At 49.9% G+C, this 12,998-nt stretch overlaps 1 protein-coding gene across 1 annotated transcript in view; it reads left to right on the forward strand.

Annotated features, from left to right (window-relative positions):
- ECM2 (extracellular matrix protein 2) overlaps positions 1 to 12,998 on the forward strand; it is a 193,122-nt gene that overhangs the window by 95,330 nt on the left and 84,794 nt on the right. The window contains exon 6 of the mRNA XM_082263026.1: positions 1,725 to 1,857. Coding sequence (XP_082119152.1) covers positions 1,725 to 1,857 — 133 coding nt within the window. The remainder of the gene's footprint in view (positions 1 to 1,724; positions 1,858 to 12,998) is intronic.

Raw genomic sequence — 12,998 nt, forward strand, 5'->3', positions numbered from 1 at the left:
CACCACCCCCCACCCAGCTTTCCTTGTTGTACATGTCCCCCCCCCCTTTTCCAGCTCTCCACTCTGCACAAACTCCCCCAGACTTTTCCAGCTCTCTACTCTGCACAAATCCCCCCCCCCACTTTCCCAGCTCTATGCTACACACAAATCCCCCCCCCTTTTCCAGCTCTCCGCTCTTCACAAATCTCCCCGACTTTCCCAGCTCTCTGCTCTGCACAAATCCCCCCCCCCCACTTTTCCAGCTCTCCGCTCTGCACAAATCCCCCCACTTTCCCAACTCTAAGCTCCGTGCAAATCCTCCCCTTTTTCCAGCTCTCCTTTCTGCACATATCCAACTGACTTTCCCAGCTCTTCACTCTGCACAAATTCCCCGACTTTTCCAGCTCTCCTTTCTGCACAAATCCAACCAATTTTCCCAGCTCTCTGCTCTGCACAAATCCCCCCGACTTTCCCAGCTCTCCACTCTGCACAAATCCTCCCCCTTTTCCAGCTCTCCTTTCTGCACAAATTCAACCGACTTTCCCAGCTCTCCGCTCTGCACAAATCCCCCCGACTTTCCCAGCTCTCCGCTCTGCACAAATCCCCCCAACTTTCCCAGCTCTCCGCTCTGCACAAATCCACCCCCTTTTTCAGCTCTCCTTTCTGCAAAAAACCTCCCCCTTTTCCAGCTCTTCTTCATGCACAAATCCCCCCGACTTTCACTGCTTGCCTCTATGCATAAATTCCCCCCCACACATAAACTTTCCCAGTTCTTCTCTCTACAATGCCCCCCCCCAGTTCTTCTCTGTGCTCAAATTCCCCACACACTTTCAAAGTTCGCCACCCAGCCCCCACCCCCCCAGCTCTCCTCTCTGTACGAATCCCCCTCCAAACACATACTTTTACAGTATTCCAACCTGCACGATCCCCCCCACCCCCACCACTCTTTCTAGTCTCTGGAGAGCTCTCTCTCTCCTTTTTCATTCACAACTTAACTCCCTCACCTCTTCCACCTCCAGTGCTCCGTGGTATGCGCAGGCTTTTTTTTTTTTTTTTTTTTAGCCAATCGAAGAGCTGGGGTGGAATTTTAGCTCTCCTCTGCTCCGTGCTACAGCTGTGAGTAGAGGCAGAGACACAGGCAGGTGTATGTTGCAGTACTGGGACCCGATGAACTCGAGGGCAGCAGCCCTGGCAACGCTAGTGTAACTCTTAAGTTGAAATAAGCTGGAGAGGAGAGGGCTGTCATAGGTGCCATTCCGCCGCGTTCAGGCTGAAAAAAAGCCCTGCTTATCTTAGATTTGAACTAATCCCTTACTCTACCCTGTAACTGCAGGTAATGTGCGGCAATGCATTCTCAAAGTTCACAGCAGAGGCACTGATGTCATTTTCTCAGCAGCTCAGTTCACTCTGCTACCTTATCCTTGGCAGTTTTCTAGCCTTCTAATCTCTAATATTACACAGGGGTCTCTGGGAGTGGGACAGGAAAACCAAGCTGCCCTAGACTAAGCCTTTAGTGCTTCTGTGAACCTTAGGGATGAATTTCTCCTCTGTATCTGCAGCGATAGTGGTTAGTGATGGCTTGCAAAGCGATTTGCTGCTTAGAGTGTGCAGTTTTCTTTCATCATATTTTTACATGACATTTTCAGGCATGTTTATTACATAGTGTTGAAATGCAGGTCTTCTCTGCTTTGATGACCTCCTCCAGCCAAATACTACATCATAAACTGTCAATTCTTGTCTTTCAGAATTTAACCAAGTTAAAACGGCTTAATTTGGATGGTAACCACCTGACAGCTCTTCCACTACTCCCCTCATCTCTCCAGGAATTGAAAGTTAATGATAATAATCTGCAAGAACTAAACAGGCACAGCTTCCGGGGTGAGGACTCAAATATGAAAAAAAAACATCTTAATGAGAAGGCAGATCATTATAAAGAAGTACAACAGAAATAGAATATATTTGCTTTACATGTCTTAATGAATGAACACAATGAACATTGTGTTCATTGGCTTACCATCTACAGATAGGGGGGTAGCACATGTCACTAGTAAGGTTGAGGAAATAGATATGTAATTAGCTTCAAATAGGGTAGATTTAGATGGGTCGGGCATTGTATTCGTCCAAGTGTGGAGTATGTAGGTCTGGTAGGACTCTAGAGTCTCTGCATAGCGCTGCACTGTACTTGCCAGTGCTGGACAAAGCCATCAAAGGAGCCCTATGCGGAAAAAATTCTTAGGCCTTGCATTCTACTGCCCAAACACCTGATTGATGAGTGGTGTCATCTGCTGGTGTCATTGGCCAGGTATAGTGCTTATTGGCTTACTATCTAAAGATATTGGGACAGAGCATGTGGCTTGTAGGGTTGAGCAAATCAATTTGTAATTAGCTGTAAATTAGGTTGATTTAGATGGATCAGGCAAGTCAGGAAATGTATAGGCCAAAGTGTGGAGTGTGCATGGCTGGTAAAGCTAAAAATCTCTGCATAGCGCTGCACTGTAATTGACAGGGCTGGACAAAGCCACCAAGGAAGCCCCAAGCAAGAACAATTCTTAGGCCTTAGATTTGTAGCTGGAATCGGGCTACTATTATAAATATACAGATTTATAGTTGTTATTGGAATTGTGCCTTAGCTGAGCGGATGCTGGTCACTGTACTGTGGATGCTTCGCAGTATCGCTGACGGGGAGAGAGAGAGAGAGTGGAGGGCGGACAGACATCCTAAGGTGACAGAGTGCAGCCTGTCTCCAGATGCGGGTGCATGGGAGATCGCATTGCCTGTTCCAGGGGGCCCTCACGGACAGACATCCAAGTTGGAGAGAGGGTACCTATGCTTGGTTCAGACCGCAAATATAACATCTCATCTTTACACTGACTGCAGACATTGAAACAGACATCAACTTCCTTAGAATTACAATATAACATCTGATCCTCTTGCTATTTTAAAACCACTGTGGAAATTTTCTATGAGCTCCAACTGCCGGTAAAGAGCATGGCAAGGCCTTGCTAAAGGGAGGGACATTGATGAACAGTAGTTCTTAAAGTGGACACATTCTAGTTTATTCCATATTGCTAAAAAGGGGACTTACAATATAAATTAGCCTAGAGTCCTTTAGTCACTTGAGTATTGCCTCATTATTTTATTGTGTTAGGAAATATTCATTACACTTCTAGGATATAGAACATTTTTTTACAATACTGTTCCCTGATATTATAACTTGCTGCTTTCTGTTGTATTCTGTGTCAGTCTGGTTGAACCCGGATGGTTTAAGCAAGGATTCAGCTGACTGACATCATTTCACTTGCTTACTCGCTGAGTAAAAGTCAAAATTCATTTGTACTGTGTCAGTGTAATTCTTAAAGGTGTACATGCAATGTCTGAATCTAGAGTGTCAGGTGGGCTGGACGGTTTACAGAGTCACAGTGGTGCTGAAGAACACCCATTAACCAGCAACTCCCAAGGGTGCAGTGCTACATTTGGGGGCTCGTCTGGGATGTTCTCCACTGCTGCAGTCCCTAATCAGCCCTGCCACGAGCCAATGACAGGAAAGGCGATGGACTTGGCTGCTTAAAATGCCTGGGGAAGATCCAGAGGAGCTCAGTTGGAGCAAAGCACTGTTCTGGAGGTCCCAGGAAGTAAATGCACGGAGAAGGAGATCCGGCAGTGGGTGAGGACGTTAGTGCCAGACCAGAAGGCCTACCTATTGGATGTGAGGGTAGACTATGATCTGAACTTTGTGCAAGTACTACTGGAGTGGCAAAGAGATGTACTTGCGTGCTTCCAAGAGGCGGAGGTGACCCTGATAAAAGGGGTCAGGGCCCGAGTGTTCTCACAACTTGAGAAAGAGGCAGCATTACTGGACCAGTGAGCAATGATTCCACTGGGGCTGGTGTACCTCCTGCCTCATTCTACACCGACATGAGCCGATTAGTCGAGAGTCTGGTAAAGAATGGTTCCAACAGTGCAGGACAAGGCTATAGAAGGCTTTGGTTCTTTTCAGGCCAGTTACCGACTCACACTGGAGAAGAGGATTTTGAAAGCTGGATGAGTCAAGCCACTCAGGCAGCAGAGGAGTGGAGTGTGCCTGAGGCTATGAAAAACCTTAGTGAGAGCCGGAGGGACCCAGCAGCTGAGGTGATTCGAAATATGAGAATGGGCAAGAAGGATTGTGTAGCCATGGACTATATTGATGCCTTGTATGCTGTTTTTGGAAGAGTGGAGAGAACTCCAGACCTGCTATACAAATTCAGTCCTACTCACCAACAGCGAGGGGAGAGATTGTCTGATTATATCTCTCAGGTGGACAAGATGTTACATCAAATCATCTTGAAGAAGGGCATAGACCCCAAGGATGCCGATCAAGCACGACTGGATAAAGTGCTGCAAGGGGCCCGTCCGAATCACCCCATTGTATTGAAGTTGTTATTGAAAGGAGCTCGAGCCACCCCAATTTACCCAGAATTTATGAGAGAAGTGAGAGAAGACGAAGCTTTGCTAGAAGAGAAGAGTCAAGGGGCCAGAGAGCTATTGGTGGGAGACGGAAAGAGGAAGAAGGCTTCTGCCCTCCTTGTCCATGTGGAGCCTAGTCTCTCAGATGAGGAGAGGGAAGTGGACCTGGACCTAGGCCGGTGTGAGAATGCAGACAGTAAGAAGTCGGACCTAGGCCGGGAGGGAGAATTCAGACAGTAAAAAGTCAGATGACAACTCGAACTCAACAGAATTGATAATTCAAGTAGCGCAGGTCCAAGCTCAAATGTGTCAGGCATTGATGCAACTAATGGAAGTGCAAGGAAAAATCCAAGAACCAAGAAGCAGCCCTAGGGGATCAAGACCCCTTCCTTTCAGAGAAAGAGGCTGTTTTGAGTGCGGAGAAGTCGGGCATTTCAGAGCTAAATGTCCCATGAGGGGGGTTAGCCCCGAACTATTGTAAGAGGTGCTGAAAGCCTTACAGAATATCTTTTTCCCAAAGGAGGCAGAAAACTTCAGGGGACCTAAGTGAAGTAGCCAATTGAGCATCCCAAAACTAAACAGAGCTCCAGCATGATAAAAACCTCAAAAAGGCAGTGGAGGACAGGGCCCTCTATTTGGTCCCCTCCTCCTACACCTTGTAAAGAGAACGGGTCAGCCGGGCTTGGGGGAAGGACACAGGGGGTCAATGTATCTTTTCCTCAAATGAAGAAAAAGAGGATCTGGACACCATCCATAAGATCAGTCAAGGTACAGACAGTTAAATGCCCTGGCAGGAGTACCTCAGGGCAGTGAGTGGAGATGACCTCATTATCGCGGTTGAATCTGGGAACACCAGTGAAAATCCCGCCAAGATTCACCAAAGAATCAGTTCCGACAGTGCAGAGGAGCCTGTTTACAACCCAGATGGTGGATATTTAAGCTGGAAGTGTGCCAAAGAGATTGGTGGGACCTTCCCCCCCGTAGTCTCGTTGCAAGTAGAGGGGATCTATACCAAAGTTTTACTTGACACCGGGGATCAAGTGACTTTGCTGTGCAGAGATTTTTATGACAAACACTGGAAACACATTCCTTTGTATAAGTTGGGGATTTGAGGCCTCGGTACCCAGAAGTTCCCATATGATGGATACATACCCATCTAGATAGCTTTGGCTCGAAAGACAGAGGCTTTTGATACGCTGGCAGTGGTCTGCCCCCGACCTCCTGGGGCAAAATAGAACTCCTTGCTGATAGGGACTAATACTGATCTGGTGTGAGGATTGCTAACTCCATTAGCCATCAGGGGTTTAGCTGTTGAAAAAGAACACCCTCAGTTAAGGAAAGCCTTTCAACGGGTGGTTCAGGAACAGAAGGCCCCAGTTGAGGGGGTGGGAAAACTGTGGCGACTGGATACTCGGGAGCGTGAGTTGCAGCCTGGAGAAAGAACATGTACGAAGGCTACTGTCAAGTTGTCCTGGGACATTTGTGATGTTGGAAGGAGATCTTCTGGGAGAAGATACGGGACTAGATAGTACCCACTACCCACCAAGATGCTCTCGAGAACAGGGGGAAGAGTCTTAGTCAGTGTTTGCAATGTCACTGGGCAACCTGTCAACCTGAAGCGCTCAACACTGAATTTGGTTGAGTGAAGATAAGCCCTTTCGAGAGAGAGCTTGGCGGATACCTTTGAGTGATCTGGAGGATCTCCGGGAGCAATTAGCCAAACTGAAGAAGTCTGGAGTCATCAGAGAGTCTAGAAGCCCATATGCCTCCCCCATCGTGGTGGTAAGGAAGAAAAATGGGACCATTCGGATGTGCATTGACTACCAGACTCTGAACCAGCGAATCATTCCTGACCAGTATACAACTCCTCAGATTAAAGATGCATTGCAATGCCTGTCTGGAGCCAAGTGGTTCAGTGTGCTGAATTTGATGGGTGGGTATTATCAAATACCCTTGCATCCAGATGACTGAGAGAAGACAGCTTTTAGTAGCCCGTTGGGACTCTTCAAATTTGATTGTATGCTCAGGGACTGGTGGTTGCTCCTGCCACTTTCCAGAGGTTGATGGAGAATACAGTTTGTGATATGAACCTGATTGATTTCCTGGTGTATCTGAATGATATCATCGTGTTCGGCAAGACGCTGGAGGAACATGAAGCTCGACTTGAGAAAGTTTTCCAGAGGCTGCATGCAGAAGGGTTGAAGTTGTCTTTAGAGAAATTACAGTTCTATCAGACGACGGTCACCTACTTGGGGCATGCGGTCTCAGCAGATGGAGTGGCCACTGATCCTCAGAAGCTGGAGGATGTCACTACTTGGCCTAGACCCAGGACAGTGACTGAGCTGCGTTCCTTTCTTGGGTTCTGTTCTTTTTATCGGAGGTTTGTGAAGAACTTTGTGCAGATAGCAAAACCCTTGAATGAATTGCTACAAAAGGAAGGAGGTGAAGAATTTCTGCAGTTAAGTCTAAAGGAGCAACGTTCCATGGGGCCCAGAAGACCACATGAACCCATTCAAGATCAGTGGACCTCGAAGTGTGAACAAGCCTTTAAACGTTTGAAAGAAAGTCTCACACAAGCACCAGTTCTGGCTTATGCTGACCCTTCCAAGCCATATGAGTTGCATGTAGATGCTATCCGGGACGGTCAAGGTGGTGTGTTATATCAGGAAACTGCTGGGAAGCTTCGTCCCGTGGCTTATGTAAGCCGTAGCCTTACACCTTCTGAAAATAATTATCCAATACACAAACTGGAGTTCTTGGCCCTTAAGTGGACAGTAGTCGACGAGCTGCGAGATTACTTATAAGGAGCTTCCTTTGTGGTGAAGACGGATAATAACCCCTTGACTTATCTGTTGTCTACTGCTACGTTGGATGCTACTGGTTGGCCGCCCTGTCTGAGTTTCAATTTAGTCTGAAATACCAGCCAGGAAAAGAAAATTTGGATGCAGATGCTTTATCTAGAAGACCCTATGTTCCCGAAGGGGGTACCAGAGAGTGGATACATTTAAAGAGGAAGTAAAGTAAAAAAAAAAAAACGAGAAAAAAAAAGCCCTGTAAAGAGAAAGGCATAATGAGCTAGTATGCATCGCATACTAGCTCATTATGTAGTACTTCCCTTAAAACGAAGCCCCCGCCGTGCCGCCAACTCAGCGACAGGACGGCGACATGTCCTGCCGTCCCGCTTCCGGGTTCGCGTCCTCCGGCCATCTGATTGGCCGGAGGCGCGATTACATCACTCCCGCGCATGCGCGCGGGAGCCGCCGTTCACGGCACTGAGCTCTGAAGGAACGGCACGGGTGGCCGTTCCCTCAGAGCGCCTGCGCCGATGACGTCATCGGCAGTTTGCGCTGTAAATATCTCCTAAACGGTGCAAGTTTGGGAGATATTTATAGCACCTATAGGTAAGCCTTAATATAGGCTTACCTATAGGTAAAAGTTATACAAGAGGGTTTACAACCTCTTTAACTCCTGAGGGGGTTCAAGCAGTGTGCAAGGGAGTGGAGTACCGTCATAGGGGAGCCACGGGAGATGAAGCTGTGGCTACCTTGGTAGAGTTTGAGGCTGCCTTGGTGGAAGTTCGAGGCTACCTTGGTGGAAGTTTGAGGCTACCTCGGTAGAGTTCGAGGCTACCTCGGTAGAGTTGGATACTACCAAATTGGCGCCAAAACGGCCTATTTAAACACAGTTGTCACTCTAGGTGATTGCTGTGTTGTCTTCAGCTCTCCTGTATCCTGTGCCTGTTATATCCGCTGTTCCTGTTTACCTGACCCGGCTTGTCTTTGGATTCTGATTACCTGCTGCCCGCCCTGACCTTGGCTCGTCCTGACTATCCTCCTGTCTCATCCTGATCTGTTTACCTGCTACCGGCTATTGGTCCTGGACCTGTTCCTGGCTCTCCCAGGGAATCCGGGGGGCCACGACCTGGTGTTAGCAAGCAGCCAAATCCATCCCCACCATCTGGGACCCTGGGGAAAACCGGCTAACACTTAGACTCCGCGCCTCTGGTGAACCTGTGCCACGCCAGTTACCCGTAAGCCACTCCTCTTACGTCAGGCTCTGCCACGTTACTCCGTGACAGTACAACACAGCCACGACTGAGCCTGCTAGAGGAGCCTCTCCTATGGACGACATCTGCCAGCACCTTGCGGCCCTTACCCAAGCCGTTAAGTCCCTGCAAGAGGGCTATACCCAGCTGGAGGGGCGTGTTCAGTCCCTAATTCCCTCCACGGACCCTACAGTTTCTGCTGCTTCCATGGCTCCCTCCGGGAATCCCTCCGGTCCGACCGTGGTGATGCTGCCTCCTGAGCCAAGGGTCCCTATGCCGGAAAGGTTTTCTGGGGATCGGAGCAAATTTAGAGCCTTCCGCAATGCCTGTGAACTGTACTTCTCCCTGCAACCCCGAACCTTCTCCTTGGAAGCAACCAAAGTGGGGTTCATCATATCCCTGCTTCAAGGTGAACCTCAGTCCTGGGCTCACCGCCTGCTTGAAGAGCGCAGTGACCAGCTGGACTCCATGTCGGCTTTCTTTAACGCAATGGCGCAGTTATATGAAGACCTGCAGCGCACTGCTACCGCAGAAACCGCGCTCACTTCAATATGGCCGTAGAGCCATAGAGGATTATGTCACTGACTTCAGGCGTTGGAGTACGGGATCTTTTTTGTGGAGAAAAAGACCATTCACTTCGGCCATGTGTGGACTACCGTGAGTTAAATAAAATTACGGTCAAAAACCGGTACCCCCTACCCTTGATTCCTGAACTCTTCCAGAGACTAAGAACCGCCTCTGTATTCACCAAACTGGACCTGCGGGGAGCCTACAATTGGGTCCATATTAGGGAGGGGGACGAATAGAAGACAGCATTCCGCACCCGATTCGGGCATTATGAATATTTGGTGATGCCTTTCGGGCTCTGCAATGCCCCAGCCACCTTCCAGCACTTCGTCAATGACATCTTCAGAGACTATCTGGACATCTTTGTAATTGTCTACCTGGACGATATCTTGGTCTTCTCTTCCTCCCTGGCCCAGCACCGAGAACACGTTAAAAAGGTACTCCACCGACTCCGGCTACACAGGCTCTACGCAAAACCTTAGAAATGCGTATTTGAACAGCAGAGTATCCAATTCCTCAGGTAAATAATATCCTCTGAAGGGGTCAAAATGGACCATCAGAAGGTCTCCGCCATCCTGGATTATCCGGTGGATAAAAAGGGGATTCAGCGTTTCATAGGATTCGCAAATTTCTACAGGAAATTTATCAAGGGGTTCTCTTCCATCATCGGCCCTATTACCCTGCTCACCAAACAAGGTACCCGCTTCCACTGGTCTCCCGAGGCGCAAGTCGCATTTACAGCCCTGAAGGAGCTGTTTACTTCTGCTCCTATCCTCAGCCACCCGGATCCCGCCCTGCCTTACATCCTCGAAGTTGACGCCTCGGAAATCGCAGTAGGAGCAGTCATCTCCCAGCGTCAAGGTCTCAAGGACCTGATTCATCCGGTAGCTTTCTTCTCCCATAAGCTTTCTCCTGCGGAGAGCAACTATGATGTAGGGGATCGGGAACTCCTTGCCATCAAGACCGCCCTGGAGGAGCGGAGGTATCTATTGGAAGGGGCGGCACATCCCATACTCATCTACACGGATCATAAGAACCTGGAGTATTTGAGGACGGCCAAACGCCAAGCAAGGTGGGCACTTTTTTTTTCCAGATTTACGTTCCATATAACGTACCGACCGGGTTCCAAGAATACAAAACCCGATGCTCTCTCTCGAATGTACGACAGTTCTAAAGAAATCCTTGTACCTGACACCATCTTAACCCAAGGTAACTTTCTGCTATTACAGTCTGACCTTCTTACCGCTCTGAGACAAGCCACAGTAAATGCTCCCTATCCTGCTGGAACTATACTGGTACCCAGAAATGGACTGCTATGGAGAGGGGATCAAATTTTCATTCCAGAAAGTGCTCGTGTGTGCATCCTAGGACTGTGTCATGAACACCCGATGGCTGGTCATTTCGGGATCCATATGACCCTGGATCTTGTGCAGCGCACGTTCTGGTGGCCCGACTTGGAGAAGTGTTGAGGCGCCCTGTGCGAGCTAATCCTGTGGCGGCGCCCCCCCCCCCCCGCGCGTATTTTCTTGCACCTTTTTTGCACTTTGACTTTTCTTTTTTATGATCACTAATAACTTAGCCCCCCTTACATCAGAGACCCCCTTACATCAGAGACCCCCACACAAAGCCCCCCTTAATTTAGAGCCCCCCTACATCAGAGAGCCCCCCCCACAGCCCCCCCTTACATCAGAGCCCCCCCACACAGAGCCCCCCCTCACATCAGAGACCCCCCCACATAGAGCCCCCCTCACATCAGAAACTCCCCACACAAAGCCCCCCTCACATCAGAGACCCCCCACACACAGAGACCCCCCACATAAGAGACCCCCCCACAGAGCCCCCCTCACAAAGCCCCCCTAACATCAGAGACCCCCTACACACACACACAAAGCCCCCCCTTACATCAGAGACCCCCCACACAAAGCCCCCCTTACATCAGAGACCCCCCCACACAAAGCCCCCCTTACATCAGAGACCCCCCACATCAGAGACCCCCTTACATCAGAGAGCCCCTCTTACATCACAGACCCCCCACACAAAGCCCCCTTACATCAGAGCCCCCCCCACACAGAGCCCCCCTTACATCAGAGTGCCCCCCCACACAAAGCCCCCCCTTACATAAGAGAGCCCCTTACATCACGGACCCCCCACACAAAGCCCCCTTACATCAGAGCCCCCCCCACACAGAGCCCCCACATCAGTGAGCCCCCTTACATCAGATATCCCCCACACCAAAGACCACCCACACAGAGCCCCCCACATCAGAAAGCCCCCCTTACATCAGAGACCCCTTACAGAGACCCCCCCACGCAGAGCCCCCCTTACATCACAGACCCCCCACACAAAGCCCCTTTACATCAGAGCCGCCCCCCCACACAGAGCCCCCCACATCAGAGAGCCCCCCCCTTACATCACAGACCCCCCATACAAAGCCCCCCTCACATCAGAGACCCCCCTTACATTTTTGAAGGAGAGAGACCTCACTTACCTCACCCTGTCTGCAGCTTTTTTTTTCTTTAAACTTCCTGCCCACACATCCCCGGGGAGTGTGGGCGGGGCGGGGAGGTGAAGGGGCGGGAGGAGGAGGAGCTGACAATCTCTCCTCTGGCGTCCCTGCAGGGAGGAGGGATCTGTCAGCGTGGATCGGAGGCTGAGCTGTGTGTGATACACAGCTCAGACTGCAGCAGTAGGAGACCGAGGCACAGCTGCACAGCGGGAGGTAAACGGTGGCCGTGGCCTGTGTTAACCCTGTCCAGGCCTCGGTCGCTGCTTACCTCCCGCTGTGAGGCCTGATCTTCTGTGACTGCGAGCTGTGATTGCCGCGCGGCGCCCCTGTTGCCCATGGCGCCCTGTGCGGCCGCACAGCTCGCACACCCCGAAGGCCGGCCCTGGCCATGGATTTAATTGTGGAACTTCCTCCATCAGACGGTTATTCTGCAATCTTCGTGGTAGTAGACCGTCTGTCGAAAATGGCTCACTTCATACCACTAAGAGGTACACCCTGCGCGCTTGAGACGGCGCAGGTCTTCATCAGAGAAATTGTAAGACTTCACGGGGTCCCAATGAACATTGTGTCGGATAGAGGTGTCCAATTTACTTCTCGCTTCTGGAGAGCTTTATGTGATTCACTGAAAATTAAGCTGTCAATGTCCTCCGCATACCATCCCCAGACTAACGGGCAGACTGAGAGGACCAAAGAGACCCTTGAGCAATATATCCGATGCTTCACCACCTTTGTTCAAGATGTCAGCATCAGCAGAGTTCGCATACAATAACGCCAAACACTCGGCTACAGGTCAGTCCCCATTCTATGCTAACTACGGGTTTCACCCATCTTTCTTGCCCTGCTTTATTCCTGAACCTACAGTGCCAGCAGTCCGGGATATCTTGGAGTTCCTTAAGGAGAACAACAAAGTCTTACAGGATGCCATGACCAAGGCTCAGACCTCCAATAAAGAGTTCTTTGACAAAAGAAGGAGAGGTGAGTTGGTTCTCCAGCCTGGCAACCTGGTATGGTTAGCCACCACCAATCTCCGATTGGCATGCGCTTCCAAAAAACTGGCACCCAAGTTTATTGGCCCGTTCCCTGTGAGGAGAAAATTAAATGAGGTATCTTACGAATTGACGCTTCCCGATTCCCTCAAGATCCATCCAGTCTTCCACGTTTCACTCTTGAAACCTGCAGTACCTGATTCCTTTCCTGGTAGAAGTTTGGAACCACCTGCTCCTTTCACCATCAACAGGGATGAAGAATTTGAGATGGAGGCCATCCTAGACTGTAGAAGGCGGAGGAACCAGCTACAATACCTGGTTAAGTGGAGGGGCTATGGCCCCGAAGAAAAATTCTGGGAACCGGTACAGAATTTCCATGCCCAGGACTTAATCCGGAATTTCTTCCACAACCATCCCCACAAAAGGAACCTTTTGGGCACCCGGAGGTTGCCCTTAAGGGGGGGGCAAT

Source organism: Pelophylax lessonae (assembly GCF_965119305.1).
Source record: "Pelophylax lessonae genome assembly, chromosome: 7".
NCBI classification, from domain to species: domain Eukaryota; kingdom Metazoa; phylum Chordata; class Amphibia; order Anura; family Ranidae; genus Pelophylax; species Pelophylax lessonae.